Source organism: Vipera ursinii (genome assembly GCF_947247035.1).
Source record: "Vipera ursinii genome assembly, chromosome: 5".
Taxonomy (NCBI): domain Eukaryota; kingdom Metazoa; phylum Chordata; class Lepidosauria; order Squamata; family Viperidae; genus Vipera; species Vipera ursinii.
The window spans coordinates 71,775,678-71,798,666 of record NC_139518.1 but is presented as its reverse complement, the minus strand read 5'-3'; the positions used below and the strand labels follow the sequence as shown (position 1 = coordinate 71,798,666).

The 22,989-nt window shown below is 39.0% G+C and overlaps 1 protein-coding gene across 1 annotated transcript in view; it reads left to right on the top strand.

Annotated features, from left to right (window-relative positions):
- The window catches only part of LOC310641338 (protein FRA10AC1 homolog), a 35,834-nt gene extending 18,671 nt beyond the window's left edge, over window positions 1–17,163 (top strand). The window contains exons 8-14 of the mRNA XM_083364307.1: window positions 823–868; window positions 6,157–6,270; window positions 7,500–7,542; window positions 9,440–9,567; window positions 10,117–10,155; window positions 14,120–14,204; window positions 16,032–17,163. Coding sequence (XP_083220433.1) covers window positions 823–868; window positions 6,157–6,270; window positions 7,500–7,542; window positions 9,440–9,567; window positions 10,117–10,155; window positions 14,120–14,204; window positions 16,032–16,074 — 498 coding nt within the window. The 3' untranslated portion in view covers window positions 16,075–17,163. The remainder of the gene's footprint in view (window positions 1–822; window positions 869–6,156; window positions 6,271–7,499; window positions 7,543–9,439; window positions 9,568–10,116; window positions 10,156–14,119; window positions 14,205–16,031) is intronic.
- The last annotated feature ends 5,826 nt before the right edge of the window (window positions 17,164–22,989 follow it).

Here is a 22,989-nt window from a genome sequence, read left to right as displayed (position 1 = left end):
TGTGGTGTCCTTATGAAAAGTCACAATGCCGTTGCTCTCGCTCACAGAGGAGCATCTGCAGCAGTTAGGATTCAGAGAGATTAGCCAGTATAACAATGGTTGAGATGGATTGAAATACAGCATTAGTTTGATCCCACGTACTTCTCAAGTACAAAACTAGAGAGCAGAATGACATGACCCTCAATCCTCTCTTTCATCCTCTTCAAATCAATATAGAGACTTAAAATTAGCCTTTGGCACAGATGAAAACAGATAACAGCGCTGGCTATGAATTTTAATGGTTACAATGCTTCTTAGCATTTGATCATTTTCGGAAAACCATTCCAGCGTGATGGATGATTAAAAGGAAATATAGCTGAATGGCCAGCCTGTTGAATCTAGCTCAATATACAGGTAGTCCTCAGTTAATGATGCTCACTCAGTGACTCTTCAAAATTACAGTGGCACTGAACAAGGAGTATTTATAGAATTAGTTCCTTGAAATGCCGGCTGTCATAGTACCCTCACGGTCCCCTCATCTCTTTATATTGACGTTTTATATTGATTACCCAAAATTCAGCAGATTAAAAAAAACTAATAAAATACATGAACAACATTAAAATACCTACCATAAAGCACAACTGTATTTATTGTTACCATTTCTGATTTCACGCCCCTCGTTCCTAATCAATGTATGGAATATATGTGACTTCGTTTTCATAATTGATAATTACTGTTCATTGCTTACTCTGATAAAAATAGATCTAGAGGCCACTTTTTCCTTTGTTTGCTGAATTTTAAATGCAAAATTGTAACTGTTTATTTGTAAAATCTTTCCAACAGTTTGGATTTAGATGGAGGCATGAGCAAGAAGTTGTATCAGCAAAAGGCAAGTTTTCTTCTTGTTCCTTATTGAGCCTTGGAACCTAACTTAGATGAACAGAATTCTGTTATGGAATGGGTTTTTCTCACCTATCACGGCAGCCTCTTCAGGCTCCCAAAATCTGATGCTTTGAAGGCTGGAGAACTGCAGGTAAAAATGGGACTCACCTTATGTTTGTTGGCTCTTCCTAACACCAGGTGGTGATCTAGCATCTTCACGGATTTACAAAAACCGATTTATAGTTTACCAGTTGTATCATTGATTTCAGGCAACAGAGCTTATCGTTGTAAATTGTACTCTAGCCTTCTAAAATACCATAATTTGGTCATATAATAATTTATTCTTACTATTAGGTTTGATGAGGTTATTATAGTCATCCAACATCATTGTTAGAGAGGAATAATATAGTTTACCACTAAGAGGCATAAGCATGCAAGATTGTTGTGAGATGCAGTTGTACGTTTTCTTGAATGTATTTTTGCAGTTTCCTTTTGTGTGTATATTGGTGTATATATCTATATCTATCTATATATTTATATCTATCTTATCTATATCTATCTATCTATCTATCTATCTATCTATCTATCTATCTATCTATCTATCTATCTTTACAACTATTCATTTAGTGATCATTTGAAGTTACAACAGCACTAAAAAAAAGTGACCATTATGATCATTTTCATACTTATGACCGTTGCAGCATCTCCAGGGTCAGGTGATCAAAATTTGGATGCTTGGCAAGTAGCATTTATGACCCTTGCAGTGTCCCAGGATCAGGTGATCACCTTTTGAAACCTTCTGATAAGCAAAGTCAATGAGAAGCCAGATTCCCTTAACCAGGGGTCTTCAAACTTGGCCCTTTTATGACTCGTGGACTCAGCATGGCTGAGGGATTCTGGGAGTTGAAGTCCACAAGTCATAAAAGGGCCAAGTTTGAAGACCCCTGCCCCTTAACAAACGTGCTACTAACGTAACAAGTTAGTAGTGATTCACTTAACAACTGTGACAAGAAAGGCCGTTAAATGGGGCAAAACTCTCTTAACAAACATGTTGCTTAACAACAAAATTTTGGGGCTTAACTGTGGAGATGAGGACTGCCTGTAATGCAAAATGGCTGTATTAATATCATTACAATATGACATGCATCTATTAGCTATTTTAGCTATTTGCCACCATTTAATTTAAGTTATTTTTCATTTCAGATGTAATGGTTCTGCTGTTATGTCGCTTTTGCTAGCCTATTTATAACTTCTAAAATCTCACCCTGTAAACTCTGCACTGAGCTGTAGTTACTGAGTGGTGTAAATGACAATAAATGTAACTTATAAATAATATAAATTACCCAGTATTGCTAGAAAAATTAGGCTTCCACGATTGATATATTAATTCACTGAGCTACACAGTCTTCATTTTGATAAAGAGTCTCACTTTAATAACAAGTGGAAACCAGCAATGGAACTTTTCCATTATTTAAGTACAGGCAGTCCTCGACTTACCACAGTTCACTTAGTGACTGTTCAGAGTTACAGTGGCACTGAAAAAAGCGACTTGTGACCATTTTTCACACTTACGACCACTGCAGCATTCCCCCACCTTCACATGATTTTACATGCTTGACAGCTGGCACCTATTTACGATGATTGCAGTGTCCCAGGGTCATGTGATCCCCTTTTGCGATACTCTGACAAGCAGAGCCAAAGTCGACCAGGTTACTAATTTAAGAAATGAAGTGATTCACTTAACAGCTGTGGCAAGAAAAGCCATTAAAATGGGCAAAACTCACTTAACGAATTTCTCACTTCGCAACGTAAATTCTGGGTTCAGTTGTGGTCGTGAGTCGAGGACCACCTGCGCTCAGGTTTTCCGTTTGCTCTCCAAGTAGATGTTATATCGTTAGGAAAGACGTGCATCTTTGCCACTTCAAACTGTTACTTTGCCGTGGCTAAATGTGCAGTTTTGACTACACAGTGGTACGTAATAGCTTTGCCAACTAAAAGAAGGTAAAATATACAGGTCGTCCTCAACTTACGACCACAATTGAGCGCACCTCTTCTTTTGCTAAGTAAGACATTTGTTAAGTGAATTTTGCCCCGTTTTGACGACCTTTCTTGCCACAATTGTTAAGTGAGTCACCGCGATTATTAATTTAATAACAGTTGTTAAACGAATCTGGCTTCCCCGTTGACTTTTGCTTGTCAGAAGGTCGCAAAAGATGATCCCATGACCCTGGGACACTGCATCCGTCATAAATATGAGTCAGTTGCCAAGCATCTGAATTTTGATCACATGACCACGGGGGATGCTGCGATGGTCGTAAGTGTGAGACACAGTCATAGGTCACTTTTTTCAATGCTGTTGTAACTTCACACGGTCACTAAATCAACTGCTATAAGTCAAGAACTACCTGTACTGTATTCTACTAAAAAAAAAAAGGTACACCGGGGGGGGGGATTGTATTACATTTTTTTGAACAGTAGTGTTGGGCTGCAAGTCATTTAACAAATTTCACAATTAAGCAGTAACCTGCATTTCAGCATCTCCGGTCTAAACCCATGGACACTGCCCAATTTACAGTAGTGTTATCACAATCACACATAACAATACATTAATGCATGCTCAATTTATTTTTGCCACAACTAATCCTGGCTTGTTTAAAACAAGCAATGTTCATGTATTCTGAGCAGCCAGAGAGAAAATCAAAATAAGACACAAATACCGAATATTTTTGTAATTGCCAAATCCTGAAAGTTATTTATGTGTCTAATTGTGGGTTATTGGCTGGGTTTTTTATTTACATGCATTATTTACACATATTGTTGTAGATCATTGGTTATTGTGCTAGTGCGATACTCCATGTTATGTTGCATAATTGTAGGTGAAAGTTGATCAGGTTTGGGATATTAGCTAAGCTGATCAAAATTCCTTCATACATTCCCACCTGAAAAATGTAACCAGCTAATCCCATAGGTAAATCCTCTCTGCTGAATTCCCCCAAAGTTGCTTCTAGACCAGCAGCTGAATCCACTGATAGAATTAGGAAGAGTATATTTTTCTAAAAATCATTTGGTTCAGGTTTTTTTCCTCAGTGTTTGCCAATATATGTGGTTATTTTACTTTGTATGTATCTTATAGCTATTCACATTAGTATGGGTTACTATCGGTAAATAATAAACTCATTTACTCTTGATTCTTAAAATAAATTATTCCTTTGTAGTTATTGTTGAGGGTAGAAATTCAAAACCCAGGACTTTTGATTTATTTTTTTTCTTTTTAACAAGAACTTAGCGTTATTTGGTAGAAATTTTTTTTTAGTTCTGTACCTTTTGGTGTCGGTCTTAGGATTACAATTGGTTTTATACCACAGAATGGAAGTGTCTGAGGATATTGTCCATTCAGCTAAGCTAGACAGTCTGAGGGTAATCTTTCAAAAAAAACAAAACAAAAACCAGGCTTGGTGGTGAACCTCTTAATACAAATTGGCATCACTCTGAAGGCATCCAGATGAATCCCTCCAAGAGGCTGCATATCACTTGTACTTTATTAGCGTTAAATGCAGAATAATGTCTTAAGAAATCCAGTATGAAATGTGTTACGTAGCAGGGCTTGACTGAAAACCATGTTGTCCCATGACACTCATTTTATTACTACAGCAAAGCCTACATATCACAGCAATCTGCTTTTGGGGAAACGCTTGGAGTCATTTTTGAAGATGTCAAAATACGCCAGGAAGAAAAGTTGAAGATCTAGAACAGTCATTCTCCACCTTTTACATGTTATGCATCGTCAGTCATTCGGTCAGGGAATCTGAATTTCCCCCTGAGAGAAACAAGAAGAATACTGAGATATGTTTTTCTGAGAAACATATAGCTAATTCATTTATTATACTTTATTTTCTTGTATTGGACCTGATGATTTTAAACAGCCCTTTCCAAGATGATAACATCTATCATTTGATGTAAATGTAATGAATAGAGGAACAGTTGTTCAAGCCAATTTTTACTGTTGTGGCTTTAAAATGCTAACTAAAATATCCCTTCGGTGATTAAATGTCAAAGCAGAAAGCAAGTCTAAGGAGAGACCTGCGCTTTACAAGACCTTTGCTGTTTTGCAATAATGTCAAGAAGCTTCAAAGGCAGCTAGAGAAACTGAGGTGCGGAGACATGTTCCCTAAAATACAAGGGCAGTTGTGTTCAACAGTTATGGTCAGAAATGATTGAGAACAGACAGGAGTAGAGATGATTTGGAATGTTTGAGTGATGTTTCTTCTGAAGTTGGAGACACAACAGTGAAGTAAATGACAAGGCACAGCTTTCCATGCTTCTTGTCTCTGCAAAGACCTTTTGGAAGGTATTCAAATGAATGAACATCAGAACCAGATGTTTCCTCACCTCAAGCCATAGTAGCTGAAAGTACATTTCAGGTTGAGCACCTAAAAGATCTTGGGTCATGTATCTAATTACACATTATACATCTTTACTTAGAACAGGGGTGTGTTGGTCACTTTAAGACTTGTGGCCTTCAACTCCCAGATTTCCCCAACCGGCATGGCCAGCTGGGGAATTCTGGGAATTGAAATTCACAGTAGTTGCCGAGGTTGGACACCTGCGATTTAGATTTATTTCTCTATTCCCACATCCAGCTGGTTGAGAAAAACTGAGCTAGATCATGGTCATAAGTGCCTATTCCTGCAGCTAGAATGTTCAGTCATTTTATACATATTTGATTGTGCTAATTTCTGATAAACAATATTGTAAGTTACATCTTATTTATGGCAATTATGTTTCCCTAAGCAAATAATTATGGAGAATTTAAGAGGGCTGAAAGAGGGTTTTGTATAAAATACTCTATCTCATTCACAGAAATTCCAATAACTTTGGAACAACAGATAAAATGTGTTAAGGTGAAAAAATTAAATGAATTGACAATGTATTCTTATTTATAGTGCCGGAAGCTATTGAGAAACACCTGTGGATCGGGCTCATCCTCATTTTTTGATAACTAATTATCAATAATATAATGCTTTTTATTTCTATCCATTTTTTCCCCTTTCCCCATCTATGCAAAATACCAAAGAGATCAGACCGATGTGTATGCATATGAGTATATGAATATGTTAAATTTCTTTTCTCCGTTATTAATGTTTGGTAGCATTTAATAAATATAATATTCTTAAATAATATCTTTAAATATAATGTCCCTAAAAATGGAAGTCTCGACAACTTATTTACTTGTACAAATCATGTACAAGTTCTTATGATCTTGGTAATTTAATGTTCTGATCAATTTCTCTCCAGGGCAATTTTCTTGTGGAAGCAAACATTGTGATGAAAAAGAAGGCTTAAAGAGCTGGGAGGTGAATTTTGGTTATCTTGAACATGGGCAAAAGAAAAATGCACTTGTTAAATTAAGTAAGTCTGTCATGTAGTCAATAATTATCTCCTTTTCAGTAGATCTTAAATGTGCAGAAAAATAACATTAGGTATTTTAAAAATATAGGTGAAGGGAAATTTAAGTACAATATATCCAAAAGAAAGGGCTCTGCTTATAATCCATGTCAGATTGACAGTTAATTTCTGGGTGCATCAGCTGCACCCCCATGTGGCTCAAACTACTACTTTTTCCTGATCCGTGGAAGAGTATGAGAATGAAGGACATCGGGAAGGTTAATTAGCCAGCTGACTTTCAGCCATCACATAGTCCAAGCAGATGCACAACCATTCTGGCCAAAGGTGACCCTATTGAGATTTGCATTATTTGTTTCAATATATTTTATTTATTTCAATTTGAGTTGGTTAGTTAGCCCACGGGTGTCAAACTCGATCTTGTCATGTGACGTATCGTGACATTTTTGGCTTTTGCAGAGCAGGGGTGGGCATGGCCTGCCTGTGACACATCCGGCCCACAAGCCGCCAGTTTGACGCCCCTGGGTTAGCCTATAGAAATGCAAAGTAAAATTTTATATATGGCAGTCCTGATGTTCAAAATAATAATATTTATATGTGTGTAGTAGTGTGCCTTCAGGTCAGGGTTACTACTGCATTCATGTTAAGAGCAGCAAAGTGCTTCCAGATTGAAAGAATTGAATGGTGACATCATCGTTGCCCAGTTGGACTCCTTCAATGTCCCTGTTAAATTGCCCACCAAAGTGGTAGCCATCTATTTACTCGCAGTTGCTCACCTGCAAACCGCGGGGTCGGCAGGAGCTGGAGCGGGTGATGGAAGCTCACCTCATCCTGCGGCAGCAACTGGGTCTTGGAACGCGAGCCCAGCATCTTAACCTAGTGATCTACCGTGCTCCGCTAAGTCAGTGTTCACTCCTGACAGTACCCTGGACCAGCCAGTGCAGTTTCCTTGCCAAGATTGGTGGAAGTGGTTTACCCTTGCCTGATTCTTAGGGCTGAAAGAGAGAGACTGGTCCAATGTCACTCAGCTGGCTTTGTGTCCAGCTTGGTTTCCCGGTTTCTATTCCAGTGCTGTTAACTGCTCTCCTGAATGGGTTCTCTAGATTGTATTAATTTTTAATTGCGTATGCATTTAATGATAGTTATTGGTATCCCTCCTATTTGTAGGTGGTTTCCAATCTATATGCGTGTCTCTCTGTGTGCATATAAATAAAATATGTTCTTTTTTTTTAAAGGACTCTGTCCAGAATGCTCTTTCAAATTAAATTTTCATCACAGGTAATGCACCTTTCAATGAATTATTATTATTATGGTTTGTCACACAAAGGTTTAGACTGGATTTGGCATTTTGATCTATCTACCAAGTGCTTCCCAAGGACCTGGGATAAGGAGATGATGTTGCGCGATGGTATGAAAGGGTTTCAGGATATAAACTGTTGCATGTAAAGCTGCCTTTTGCAATTGACTAATAGCGATTTTATCAAGGCCGATGGTTTCAAATGGTACCCCTGTTGCTTTGGGACTTCACCCAAGGCTCCTATTACTTATTATATACGCATAAATGTGAAACAAACAGCTGCCAGTTCTATAGCTAGTGTTGGCCTTCGTACTCATTGGGTTCTTCCCAAGAACTTAGGATGTTGTACTGTATCAGTGCAGGAAATAACCTAGTCTATGTGTAGATTCAAGCGATACAGATTTTGTAATTGACACATGGAAATTTTATCAACGTGCAGATTTTCTAATTGCCATCCAAGTAGGACACCCAGTGTGTCAATAACCATTGGGATCACCACTGTCAGTTTATGCTATAATCTTTCACCTTCGATTAAAAATCACAGCTGCCAGATTTTGAGCTTATGTTGGTCATCTTATGCATTGAGGTCTTCACAAGAACCTAGGATGTCATAATGTACCAGCGTAGTATATGTACAGTTCCCAGCAGTCTTGACTTTTTGTTGTTATTATTACTGTTATCATTTACTATTTAGAATATATTTCCCGATGTGTTTGATTACAACTTTCATAATCCTAGCCAATATGGGTAAAAGAAGTATACTCTAACCCAGGGGTAGGCAACCTTGGCTCTTTTATGACTCATGGACTTCAACTATGCTGGCTCAGGAATTTTGGGAGTTGAAGTCCGTGAGTCATAAAAGAGCCAAGGTTGCCTACCCCTGTGAGTCTAACACATTGTAAAAGGCCACGTTAGGCAAGCCTATGTCCCAGAAACCAAGAACAACTTGAAGAGTTACTTCAGAGTAGTTTCTTTGTTATTGCTCGCCTAAATAAATCATGCCAGTCTGAAGCCCTTCTCCACATAACTACTAAACCCTGTTAGGGAGAGTCCTCCACCCTCTTCCTGCCTCCCAGACATTCCAAGATACTTTGCCTCTTTGCCCTCTGGGAACAAGCCCCTTCCTCCTGGGGCTCTGGCCCGCTTTCGACCACATCCTGTTTTGTGTCACCAACCTATTTTTTATTGCTGCATAATTTAAGGAAAACTGGCAGAGAATTTACCTGACAGATAAACAGAACCGTTATTTGTACTGCCTTATTACTTGATTGGTAACACCATTATATTTTATTCATCCACCTTTTAAGAAGGAAATTAGTACCTTTAATACCAATTTGTCAGAGAAACTGTGTACTATGTAGCCATTGCTTGGTCGTGAAATACTACACAAGTGCACAAGTTTGCCTGTATGTGTATAGCCTCTAATTGCATAAGGACAATTGTCTTTGTGGTTAGTAAGTAATCAGTCTCTCCCCCCCCTTCCTCCCCCCCCCCCGCAAGGTGGTATCAGATTGATAGAAAGCAGAGCCCTATTTCCTACCCAAAGGACTTAAGTGCTAGCATTTCCAGACATTTTTCAGGTTAAAATTCAGTAAATTCTGCTTTAGAATCAGTGTGGCATATTTCAGTTCAACTGAAATCAGAAAGATTGGCTCACATTTATCTGTAATACAAGCAGAGAAAAGTTTATATTCCTTATTCTAATTTGGTGCAGGCTGGAGACAAAGTTGGGACAGTTTAAAAAGTTCCTATTTAAACTACCGTCTACAGAAGATTGCTTTATTATATGCAAATATGTGTTTAAACTATTATAGTTCTAACACATTTTTACACATTTTTGAAGCTGGATGGACATATTACTTATTTCTTCTTATAAAGGAAAAGGGAGGTCAAACCAGGAAAGAAGCAAGACAACCAAGAACAAAGTTCCAAAATTTTAAAGGGTAAAAAGTCAAGAACCTCTTCACCGCACAGGCACAAGGCAAAGAAAAAAAAGATCCATGAAGGTAAAAAAAAATAATAATCAAGATTTAAGATTACCTTTATGCTCACAATTAGCTAAATAACGGGTGCATTCTACATTTTATAAAAGGAGGATATCTGACTCTGTAAGGTTACAATTTCAATCTAGATATAAGATGGTACAGGTAATCCTTGACTTACAACTGGCCACTTAATGACCATTCAAAGTTATGACGAATTTCAAAAGAGCTACTTACGGCCCATCCTCTGAGTTATGACACCTCCCTCCCCTGCTCCTTGAGTATGTGGTTGCATTTCAAGTGCTTGGAAACCAACTCACATTTATAATTAAAAATCTCCCATTGAATATGCTTGACTTGCTTAACGACCACATGATTCGCTTAAGCATGGTGACTTATGACCATCATAGAAACAGTTATAAAATCGAATCCAGTTGTGTGGTACCTTAGCTTATGACCACCAGGACTTACGACTGAAATTCTGGGTTCTGTTGTGGTCATCAGTTAAGGACCACCTGTAGGTGTAATTTGACGGAACGCGAAGTAATTATTTCTAAAATGACTTTTTTTTAGGTCCAACATCATTAGAAGAATCGAACAAAACTGATGAAGGTTAGTATTTAAAAAAAATTGTAGGAAATCATTTTTGTTCAGTAGAGAAATCTAGAAGCATCTTAGAATTCGAATCATCTCATATGCGAAGCAGAAAAGAAGGAACTGGTGATCTGGAGAAAAACATCATGGAAGGAAGAAATGTATTACTATAGGATCTAATTAGGAGAAAGCCTGATTTCTGAGATCCAAAGAAATGTGCAATTCATCAAGGTTTCAGCTTAAAATGCAGCTCCCTTTTGCTATATAACAAACACCTGAAATGAAAATGACTTTTTAAAGCAGATGGTAACCTGAAATGTGGACCTGTTAAGTAAATAAAAGGCTGATACGTATTAAAATTACACAGCATTCGGAGACGAGGACACAAATATATATATTTAAAATTGTATTAGTTTTGATGAAATGAGCTCTGTCCAGAAAATCTTACCTGAAGGCTCATCGTTATTATAAAGGGCTAGTTTGGTCAAAAGGAAGTACGAGAGATATCATTCAAGATGTAGTAAAGCCACAACACTACAGTATAAACTGTGGGTCTGTGCATGGGTGCCTTCAAGCTAGCTGTAGCTCCCAGTGGCTATGTGGTGAGTCCTTGCAGTTTTCTTGGCAACATTTTCAGAAGTGGTTTGCCATTATCTGCTTCCTGAGGTTGAGAGGATGTGACTGACCCGAGGTCACCCAGCTGGCTTTGTGCCAGAGGAGGGATTAGAATTTACGGCCTGTGTTTATGTTGTTGTTGTTGTTGTTAGCTGCGAAGTCGTGTCCGACCCATCGCGACCCTATGGACAACATTCCTCCAGGCCTTCCTGTCTTCTACCATCTTCTGGAGTCCATTTAAGCTCACGCCTACTGCTTCAGTGACTCCATCCAGCCACCTCATTCTCTGTCGTCCCCTTCTTCTATTGCCCTCGATCTTTCCCAGCATTAGGCTCTTCTCCAGTGAGTCCTTCCTTCTCATTAGGTGGCCAAAGTATTTGAGTTTTAGCTTCAGGATCTGGCCTTCTAAAGAGCAGTCAGGATTGATCTCCTTTAGGACTGACCGGTTTGATCGCCTTGCAGTCCAAGGGACTCGCAGGAGTCTTCTCCAGCACCATAGTTCAAAGGCCTCAATTCTTTGGCGCTCAGCCTTTCTTATGGTCCAACTTTCACTGCCATACATTGCAACTGGGAAGACCATAGCCTTGACTATACGCACTTTTGTTGACAGGGTGATGTCTCTGCTTTTTAGTGTGCTGTCTAGATTTGCCATGGCTTTCCTCCCCAGGAGCAAGCGTCTTTTAATTTCTTGGCTACAGTCCCCATCTGCAGTGATCTTGGAGCCCAGGAAAATAAAATCTGTCACTACCTCCATTTCTTCCCCATCTATTTGCCAAGAATTGAGTGGGCCAGATGCCATGATCTTGGTTTTCTTAATGTTAAGTTTCAACCCAAGTTTTGCACTCTCCTTCTTCACCCGCAACAAGAGGCTCTTTAGTTCTTCTTCACTTTCTGCCATTAGAGTGGTATCATCTGCGTATCTTAGGTTGTTGATATTTCTTCCGGCAATCTTAATTCCAACTTTTGATTCATCTAGCCCTGCCTTTCTCATGATGTGCTCTGCATATAAGTTAAATAGGCAGGGCGACAGTATACAGCCTTGCCGGACTCCTTTCCCAATTTTGAACCAATCAGTGGTTCCATGTCCAGTTCTCACTGTTGCTTCTTGACCCGCTTATAGGTTTCTCAAGAGACAAATAAGATGGTCTGGTACTCCCATCTCTTTAAGAACTTGCCACAGTTTGTTATGATCCACACAATCAAAGGCTTTAGCATAGTCAATGGTATGGGTTCTGCTCAGGGTTCCGCCGGTGAGAGATTGCCGGCGGGTGACACCCAGGGATAGGGCCTTCTCAGTGGGAGCGCCTGCCCTCTGGAACCAGCTGCCGGTGGAGCTGAGGACTGCCCCCGACCTCCGATCATTCCGCCGGGGCCTGAAGACCTGGCTTTTTCAGCTCTCGGGCCCAGACTGAGGAAGAATTTTTAATTTGGGGTTTTTTAACTGACTACAGGGTTAATTTAATACTTTTTAATTTGTTCTTAATTTTTGTATTTTGGATTTTTAATTCCCTGTAAACCGCCCTGAGTCCTCAGGGAATAGGGCGGTATATAAATATAACTAAATAAATAAATAAATAAATAAATGAAGCAGAAGTAGATGTTTTTCTGGAACTCCCTAGCTTTCTCCATGATCCAGCGTATGTTGGCAATTTGATCTCTAGTTCCTCTGCCTCTTCGAAATCCTGCCTGTACTTCTGGTAGTTCTCGATCCACATACTGCTGAAGCCTAGCTTGTAGGATTTTAAGCATGACTTTACTAGCATGAGAAATGAGTGCAATGGTGCGATAGTTTGAACATTCTTTGGCACTGCCTTTCTTTGGAATTGGAATGTAAACTGATCTTTTCCAATCCTGTGGCCACTGTTGAGTTTTCCAAATTTGCTGGCAAATTGAGTGTAGCACTTTTACTGCACTGTCTTTTAAGATTTTGAATAGCTCAGCTGGAATACTGTCACCTCCACTAGCTTTGTTGTTGCTCAGCTTTTCTAAGGCCCACTTCACCTCACATTCTAGGATGTCTGGCTCGAGGTCAGTGACCACCTCATTGTGATTATCTGGGACATTAAGCTCATTCTTGTATAGTTCTTCTGTGTAATTTTGCCACCTCTTCTTAATCTCTTCTGCCTCTGTTAGGTCCCTGCCATTTTGGTCCTTTATCATGCCCATTTTTGCATGAAACGTTCCCTTCATCTCTCCAATTTTCTTGAAAAGATCTCTGGTCCTCCCTATTCTATTGTTTTCTTCTATTTCTTTGCACTGTTCATTTAAGAAGGCATTCTTATCTCTTCTAGTTATTCTCTGGAATTCTGCATTCAATTGGGCATATCTATGTTTTTCTCCCTTGCCTTTCGCTTCCCTCCTTTCCTCAGCTATTTGCAAAGCTTCCTCAGACAGCCATTTTGCTTTCTTGCATTTCTTTTTCTTTGGGATGGTTTTGGTTGCTACCTGTTGTACAATGTCGCGAACCTCTGTCCATAGTTCTTCAGGCACTCTGTCTATCAGATCTAATTCCTTAAATCTATTTGTCACCTCTACTGTATATTCAACAGGGATATGATTTAATTCATACCTGAGTGGCCTAGTGCTTTTCCCTACTTTCTTCAGTTTAAGCCTAAACTTTGCAAGGAGAAGCTCATGGTCTGAGCCACAGTCAGCTCCTGGTCTTGTTTTTACCGACTGTATAGAGCTTCTCCATCTTTGGCTGCAGAGCATATAGTCAATCTGATTTCTGTGTTGACCGTCTGGTGATGTCCATGTGTAGAGCCGTCTCTTGGGTTGTTGGAAAAGAGTGTTTGCTATGACCATCGTATTCTCTTGACAAAATTCTATCAGCCTGTGCCCTGCTTCATTTTGTACTCCAAGGCCAAACTTGCCTGTTATTCCAGTTATCTTTTGGCTTCCTACTTTAGCATTCCAATCCCCCATGATGATAAGGACATCATTTTTTGGTGTTACTTCTATAAGGTGCTGTAGGGCTTCATAGAACCGGTCAATTTCATCCTCTTCAGCACTGGTGGTTGGGGCATAGACTTGGACTACTGTGATATTGAATGGTTTGCCTTGCCTGTGTTTATAATCAGTGTCTTTTACCGCTACACAAACCCTTCTGTAATATAGGACAAAAAATTGGGTGTATTTATGAACATGTTTTTATGTTCCTGATTTGTCACCATGAAAAATAATAACTCCAATGGATAGTGATCAGGAATATCTGCCTAACTAAATTATGTATGGCTTATTCCCCATTTTATTTTTAATGCTGTATGTTGTTTTTAAAAAAACTTGTTAAGTTTTTTTAAGTCTAGCTCAACATGTGAAAATGCCCTTAAAGTCATTCTGTTTTAAACATTGTTATCTTTTTTAACAGACTCAGGTAGCGATGATCAGGAAGATGGTCCCTCTGAGGCAGATTTCTGGAGGGGTCCACCACAGGACGCAGAAGAAAAAACGAGGTCTGTTCTGTGGCCTTCCTTAAAACTTTATCTAAACAGAAAAAGAATTTTAATTAACAAACAAAAGCATTTTTTCATTTTTATACAAACACTGACAAAGCATGTAGGTATGTATGCATGTGTGTGTTTATATTGTATACACATACACTACAAAGTACACAAACTCACACACACATATATACACACATGCATACATATATCTTTTGAGTAGTAAATATATATATATATATATATATATATATATATATATATATATATATATATATACACACACCTCAGAAAACCTCAGAAAACAAATACACACACACACACACACACACACACACACACACACACACACATATATATATATATATATATATATATATATATACATATATATATACATACATATATATACATACATACATACATACATACATACATACATACATACATACATACATATATATATATATATATATATATATATATATATATATATATATATATATGTCGGGACAAATCTTTATTTCCTGTATCAGCCTAACCTGAAGGCCATCGACAGGCAGTAGTCACACCGGTGACAGCTCATATTTGTGTAAATTTTAAATTGCTAACAAAGAATTAAGGGAGACTGATATGCATTTCAAACTTATTAGTTTTCATCAGTCAGCCATACCCTTCTGAGATTCGAACCTGGGCTGATTGCACATTAGGCAGTTGTTTTCACCTCTGAGCCACAGGATCTCTCTCGCTTTGTTAGCTGAGAAGCAAGGGGAGATATATGTCAAATGCTTGTTAACTATTTTTAGATTACCTTGCTAGGCCCCAAACATGGGACAAATCTTTATTTCCTGTGTCAGCCTAACCTGAAGGCCATCGACAGGCAGTAGTCACACCGGTGACAGCTCATATTTGTGTAAATTTTAAATTGCTAACAAAGAATTAAGGGAAACTGATATGCATTTCAAACTTATTAGTTTTCATCAGTCAGCCATACCCTTCTGAGATTCAAACCTGGGCTGATTGCACATTAGGCAGTTGTTTTCACCTCTGAGCCACAGGATCTCTCTCGCTTTGTTAGCTGAGAAGCAAGGAGAGATATATGTCAAATGCTTGTTAACTATTTTGTCAGACTCCTTCCTCACTATTTAATCTCCAGAGCAGGGATATATATATATATCTTTAATCTTTTATCTATATATATCTTTTATCTATATATATATATATATTATCTTTGCGGTTTTTTGCTGTTTCTCCGTCTTTATTTTGAAAACAATACAATAAAATAATTTTTTAAAATATTTAGGAGGCCAGTCTTAAGATGATTAGATTTCAGAGAAAAATTACTTTTGAAGGAAAATAGGCACTTAGCTGGAGTATGTACAAAATAAAACCAAACTCTATATAATTATTCATTGTATCTGAAAGATTGGATGGGTTAGTTTCTTATTCTCAATTTGATCTGTGTTAGGATTCCTTTATTTCCTTCTCCATAATTCTAGAAAACTCAACAGAACAAAAGTCTTTGTCAGACTCCTTCCTCACTATTTAATCTCCAGAGCAGGGATTGCTCTTGCTCAGGGATATAGCTAATCTCCTACTTACTAGCCTTACCTTACTAGAAGTAGAAAGGCTAGTTTGCAGTGAATACATTTTGACCTAAGGAGAAACACCTAAAGCTTGAGTTACCTAGTCAGATAAATATTGTCAGCACACCCTTGCTGGTATATCTATAGAATGTGGACCTTTTGCTGTAAAGCATTCTCTGCACATATGAAGAAAAACTGCTGTAGTCTTGTTCTGATTCAAGAACGTATGTTATTTATTTCCTTTCCTTTTTAGGGAGGAAGAATTTGACGAATACTTTCAAGACTTGTTTCTCTGAAATGAGATCTCCAAATCTGAAATTTGTTTCTTCATGTTCTTCAAAATCTGCCAATAAAAAGCAGGTTTTCACATTCAATTCAACATTTTTTAAAAGTTTTTTTTACTTGAATATGAAATAGGAATTATCCTCTGTATGTCTTTCACATTGACCGTAAATGTTAGTTTAAATTATAATAATGGCAATGTTTAAAAGTTGAAATTAGATGTAAATCATGGTTTGGTAAGATTCAGCATTACTGATGATGAAAAGAAAATCAGTTTAGAGAAGCTGATGTTAGCTAAAATGACAAAAGACATTTATATATATATATATATATGGACGATCTGAAGCTTAATGAAAAACCAGAAATTGAAATCCAGTCATTGAAACATACAGTAAGAATTTTTACTATAGATGTAGCAATGGAATTTGGTCCAAATAAATGTGCCTCAGTAACAGTAAATTGGGGTAAAGTCACAAACAGAAATGGAATTGAAATGCCAATTGACCATCAGGAAGGAAGAGGATGAAACCTGCAAGCATCTGGGCATTTTATAGTTGAATAATATCAAGCATGGGCAAGTAAAAAATGTGAATAGTAAAGAATATATACAAAGAGTGAGACAATTGCTAAAGACAAAATTGAATGGTGAAAACACCATCAAACCTATCAATACCTGGGCCACAGCTGTGATATGATACACTGCTCGAATTATTAATTGTACACCAGTTGAACTGAGCAGTTGGGACCAAAATAACAAGAAAACTGATGAATATTCACTAGATCTGACCTGGAAAGTTAACACAACCCAGGTGGCTAGAAAGGCCCAACAGAGGCTTCACTTTCTTAGGATTTTGCGGAAGAACAGGGTAGAACAACAGCTAATGACCCTCTTTTACCGGTCTACCATAGAGAGCGTCCTCTCGTATGGTATTGTGGTTTGGTATGCTGGTCTGACAGCCGCGGATAGGAAAGTATTACAGAGGGTAGTGAGCACAGCACAAGACATTGTGGGCTGTTCCCTGACACCACTGGATGACATCGCCAGGGCTCATTGCCTTGGAAGAGTGAGGAAGATTCTCAGGGATGACTCACACCCTGGACGGTATCTCTTTACTCTCCTACCATCCGGTAGGAGATATAGGAATATAGCCAGCCGTACCAACAGGCTGAAAAATAGCTTTTATCCGTGGGCTGTTAGGCTTTTAAATCTTGTAGCTACTCTCTGCAGATCCAGCATAACCCTTGGAAAGATGTGACTTCCCTTGGCAGGTATGGTAAACTGAAAATGTCTCCACAAAAGCAGAGCTGAGAACTATGGAAAAGATCATGGGCTATTTTCCTTGCAGTAACACTCTTGAAGCCCCTCTTTTGAATGCTTTGCACAGCCCTAGTATCTTGAGCCAAAGTGAGATGAATTGCTTTCATTGCAACTGAACTCTACAATGGGCACATCTGTGAACATACAATGATATTCAAAGGAATATGACTTACCACTTTAAAAACTAAGGGTTGAATATGCCATCTAATCAGATTCCTGATTCCATACTTGTTTTATAATGCAGAACCTGGATGGATGTTCAAATATCTCACTGTAGTATATAAAAACCACAGAAAAAGTTGGTATTGAAGAACTCTTAGCAGATTAACAAGGCAGTAAATGACATTTTAGCCCTAAGAATGGAGAAGAGGGTAAGAAATAGACTGAGAATAACTTTGCTTTGATTCTGAATGGGGTAAGAGGGGACAGAGAGAAACCCTGGCAAATGGTTGATGTGCTTTTCTATACCCCACAACAATAAAGTAGCATTGCGGAGTTTGTTTCCTCACCCATATTTCCAAAGGACTGACTCTGAAAGAGCTACTTAAAATAACTTCATTTTTCACAGATCATGCATACAGAAGTATGGGTGAAACAAGGCTAAACAAGGGTGTCCTCAAATGGCAAAGAAAGGTAGGGCTTCTTTACATAAGAAGATGGATTTAAAGGTTAATTCTTTGACACATTGCAAGATGGCAGTCAAATCCAATAAGCGGCAGCCCATTTACATCTATCTGGTCTCTCAAGAGCTTTAGAGGAGCTGTTTGCGATAGTTGCTCAACCAAACCCTCTTAAACATCTGTCTGTTTTATATGCTAACTTTCTTGTGTAGAACTTCATAATGTGGTTATTGAAACAAATCTGCACGTGCTGATCTAATTCAATCATGCACAAGCAAATATCCTCTTGTATCTATATTTAGTAAAGAAAAACATGGATATTTATATCTCTGCTGCATTATTAGTCTACGTTATACAATTATGTTGGCCCATCTACCTAGACCAGGGGTAGGCAACCTTGGCTCTTTTATGAGTCGTGGACTTCAACTCCCAGAATTCCTGAGCCAGCATGGCTGGTTCAGGAATTCTGGGAGTTGAAGTCCACGAGTCAGGAAAGAGGCAAGATTGCCTACCCCTGACCTAGACCAGGAGTAGACAACCTTGGCTCTTTTATGACTCGTGGACTTCAACTCCCAGAATTTCTGAGCCTGCATAGCTCAGCTTGGAAACTTCTCTCTTTCCCCTCAGCATGGCTGGCTCAGGAATTCTGGGAGTTGAAGTCCACAAGTCATAAAAGAGCCAAGGTTGCCTACCCCTGACCTAAAATCATTAGATGAGGCAGCTTACAGATAAAGGAATGAACAAATGAAATAAGTATAGAACTACAACAGCAAAAATTAATGGAACAGGCTATAACCTGCTGATTCATGGTCATTATCTTTAAAAGATAACAGGAAACATTTAGTTGCCCTTCGTGAAAGAGGGAGATATTCTAAAGGAGATGTTCTGTATTTCAAGATAGAAAAACAAAATGGTGGAACTGTTGGGTATTACCACGCTTGGATAGTCTTGTCAGTTCTGTAACCTTGTTTGTACAGGGAGTGCAGAATTATTAGGCAAGTTGTATTTTTGAGGATTAATTTTATTATTGAACAACAACCATGTTCTCAATGAACCCAAAAAACTCATTAATATCAAAGCTGAATATTTTTGGAAGTAGTTTTTAGTTTGTTTTTAGTTATAGCTATTTTAGGGGGATATCTGTGTGTGCAGGTGACTATTACTGTGCATAATTATTAGGCAACTTAACAAAAAACAAATATATACCCATTTCAATTATTTATTTTTACCAGTGAAACCAATATAACATCTCAACATTCACAAATATACATTTCTGACATTCAAAAACATAACAAAAACAAATCAGTGACCAATATAGCCACCTTTCTTTGCAAGGACACTCAAAAGCCTGCCATCCATGGATTCTGTCAGTGTTTTGATCTGTTCACCATCAACATTGCGTGCAGCAGCAACCACAGCCTCCCAGACACTGTTCAGAGAGGTGTACTGTTTTCCCTCCTTGTAAATCTCACATTTGATGATGGACCACAGGTTCTCAATGGGGTTCAGATCAGGTGAACAAGGAGGCCATGTTATTAGATTTCCTTCTTTTATACCCTTTCTTGCCAGCCACGCTGTGGAGTACTTGGACGCGTGTGATGGAGCATTGTCCTGCATGAAAATCATGTTTTTCTTGAAGGATGCAGACTTCTTCCTGTACCACTGCTTGAAGAAGGTGTCTTCCAGAAACTGGCAGTAGGACTGGGAGTTGAGCTTGACTCCATCCTCAACCCGAAAAGGCCCCACAAGCTCATCTTTGATGATACCAGCCCAAACCAGTACTCCACCTCCACCTTGCTGGCGTCTGAGTCAGACTGGAGCTCTCTGCCCTTTACCAATCCAGCCACAGGCCCATCCATCTGGCCCATCAAGACTCACTCTCATTTCATCAGTCCATAAAACCTTAGAAAAATCAGTCTTGAGATATTTCTTGGCCCAGTCTTGACGTTTCAGCTTGTGTGTCTTGTTCAGTGGTGGTCATCTTTCAGCCTTTCTTACCTTGGCCATGTCTCTGAGTATTGCACACCTTGTGCTTTTGGGCACTCCAGTGATGTTGCAGCTCTGAAATATGGCCAAACTGGTGGCAAGTGGCATCTTGGCAGCTGCACGCTTGACTTTTCTCAGTTCATGGGCAGTTATTTTGCGCCTTGGTTTCTCCACACGCTTCTTGCGACCCTGTTGACTATTTTGAATGAAACGCTTGATTGTTCGATGATCACGCTTCAGAAGCTTTGCAATTTTAAGAGTGCTGCATCCCTCTGCAAGATATCTCACTATTTTTGACTTTTCTGAGCCTGTCAAGTCCTTCTTTTGACCCATTTTGCCAAAGGAAAGGAAGTTGCCTAATAATTATGCACACCTGATACAGGGTGTTGATGTCATTAGACCACACCCCTTCTCATTACAGAGATGCACATCACCTAATATGCTTAATTGGTAGTAGGCTTTCGAGCCTATACAGCTTGGAGTAAGACAACATGCATAAAGAGGATGATGTGGTCAAAATACTCATTTGCCTAATAATTCTGCACTCCCTGTATTGGGAGAATTATTACAGAGCAGATCTTAATGAAAATCTCTCCATTGCCCTGTTGTTTTTACCTCTGAAAATGATTCATCCATATAGGTCGGGTGATGAATTCAGTCAATATGGAGGCATAGCAATCCTTACTTGTATTTCATGGCCTTAGATTTCATGGGCAAGCAGCTGAAAATGGTTAGCAGGTTTTCCCATTCTTTTTAGTTTTGGGAAAGACAAATTACTATTGAAAAACTTCCACCTTGTGATTTTCCATTTGGACTCTAAATTTTTAAACACTCTTAATGTGGAAATAATGTGTAATTACTGTCAAAGAGGCAATTATATACAGTATATATAATCATAAAAGATATAATTCATTTGCCTGAGTAAATACAATATTTGTAGGCTAAACTGAAAAATCACCCCAAACACCTTTATGGCTGTTTGCAGCATCCCACACTCACAGAACCGTGATATGCAATGTTTTTTGTCCATTTGTGGCATTACTTCATTTTTGGCAAAATGCCCATTGTGTAAAATGGATTCACTTAACAATCACACTGTTGACTTAACAACCGCTGCAAAAAAATATCAAAAAATCAGGTCCGATTGTGTGATGCCTCGACTTACAAACATAATGACTAACAATCATAATTCCAACGGTCATACATTGAGGACTCTGTACTAGAATCCTTTTTCTGAATTTAGGTATATTTTTGAAATAAGCATATTTCTAGCCATAAGCTTGTGCTAAAAATAGAGCTTTCAAAATGACATGAGCTATAACTTTATTGGTAATAGTAAAAGTAAGAATATAAATTATTCCAGGGGAAGTAACTAGACATAATATAAAACTTCTGTGCTTTAATAATTACAGTGCTACAATTACAGTGCTGTGTACTGTGCAATACAGAGTTTATCATATGAAATTAACTGAAAAGATGTGTAAAATTATAAAACTTGTGAAAGTTCACAAGTTTTAATACATTTAATAAAGACAGTATTAATCGGGAACAGCAGCAACCAAGAAATGAGTCCACAATCACTTTTAACAAAGTAATCTCAGGTTATCCATTTCTTTAAAATGTTCCGTTTTCTTTTGGTGGAAATGTTCCACTTCCATTCTTTCAGTTAGTACTTATAAATAAGTAAAGACTGAACAGTTTTATGTTCCTTTGCATTGACAGAAATCCTTGACCTCACTGAAGATGTTGATAGATTTCTTGATTGTAGCAGAAATGCTCCTGCATTTAATTATAAAATTATACACGTTTTTGATTTGCCATCTGCTGAGTCTTCATTGCCACCATCTTCTGCTAATAAAATGCAAAAAGAGGTATAAATATGCATGCATTTTTATCTTTGAAGTGGTTTTTTGGTGTGTACCTTAGCAAGAGAAGAATCTAATCGTTTAGTTTAGTTTAGTTTTATTTGATTTATATACCGCCCTTCTCCTTGGTGGGGACTCAGGGTGGTTCACAGGGCATATATAAAAAAGACAATACAAAAATTAAAAAAAAGATTAAACCCATGCCCAGTTAAAAACAGTGAACAAGTCTAAAACAACTATTAAAACCCATCCCCGTCAGGCCAGACCAGCTATTTCGAATAGGTGGGTCTTCAGGTCACGACGGAAAGTTCGGAGGTCTGGTGCCATCCGGAGCTCCACCGGCAGTTGGTTCCATAATGCCGGAGCGCCCACAGAGAAGGCTCTCCCCCTGGGGGTCACCAGTCGGCATTCCCTGACTGGCGGCACCCTGAGGAGGCCCTCTCTGTGGGAACGCACAGGGCGGAGGGGAGTTGACGCTGGCAGCAGGTGGTCCCTGAGGTATCCCGGACCCATGCCATGTAGGGACTTAAAGATCGTTACCAAAACCTTGAACCTCACCCGAAAGACAACTGGTAACCAATGCAGCTCGCGGAGCAAAGGTGTAACATGGGAGTACCGGGAAACTCCCAAGACAACTCTCGCGGCCGCATTCTGTACCAGTTGGAGCCTCCGAGTGGTCTTCAAGGGAAGCCCCATGTAGAGAGCATTACAGTAGTCAAGGCGAGAGGTCACGAGCGCATGAGTGACCGTACACAGGGCATCCCGGTTCAGATAGGGCCGCAACTGGCGCACCAGGCGAACCTGGGCGAAAGCCCCCCTAGTCACGGCCACTATATGATCTTCCAGGGTAAGCCGTGAATCTAGGAGGACTCCCAAGTTGCGAGCCCTATCCACGGGGGGTAAGAGCTCACCCCCCATAGAAAGAGATGGAACATTTTGAATGTCCCGGGATGCCGGAATGTACAGCCACTCAGTCTTGTCAGGGTTGAGTTGAAGTCTGTTCCTCCCCATCCAGACCCGAACCGCCTCCAGGCAACGGGACATCACAGCGAGGGCATCACTGGGGTGGTTTGGGGTCGAAAAGAAAAGTTGGATATCATCGGCATACTGATGATACCCAACTCCAAAACCACGAATGAT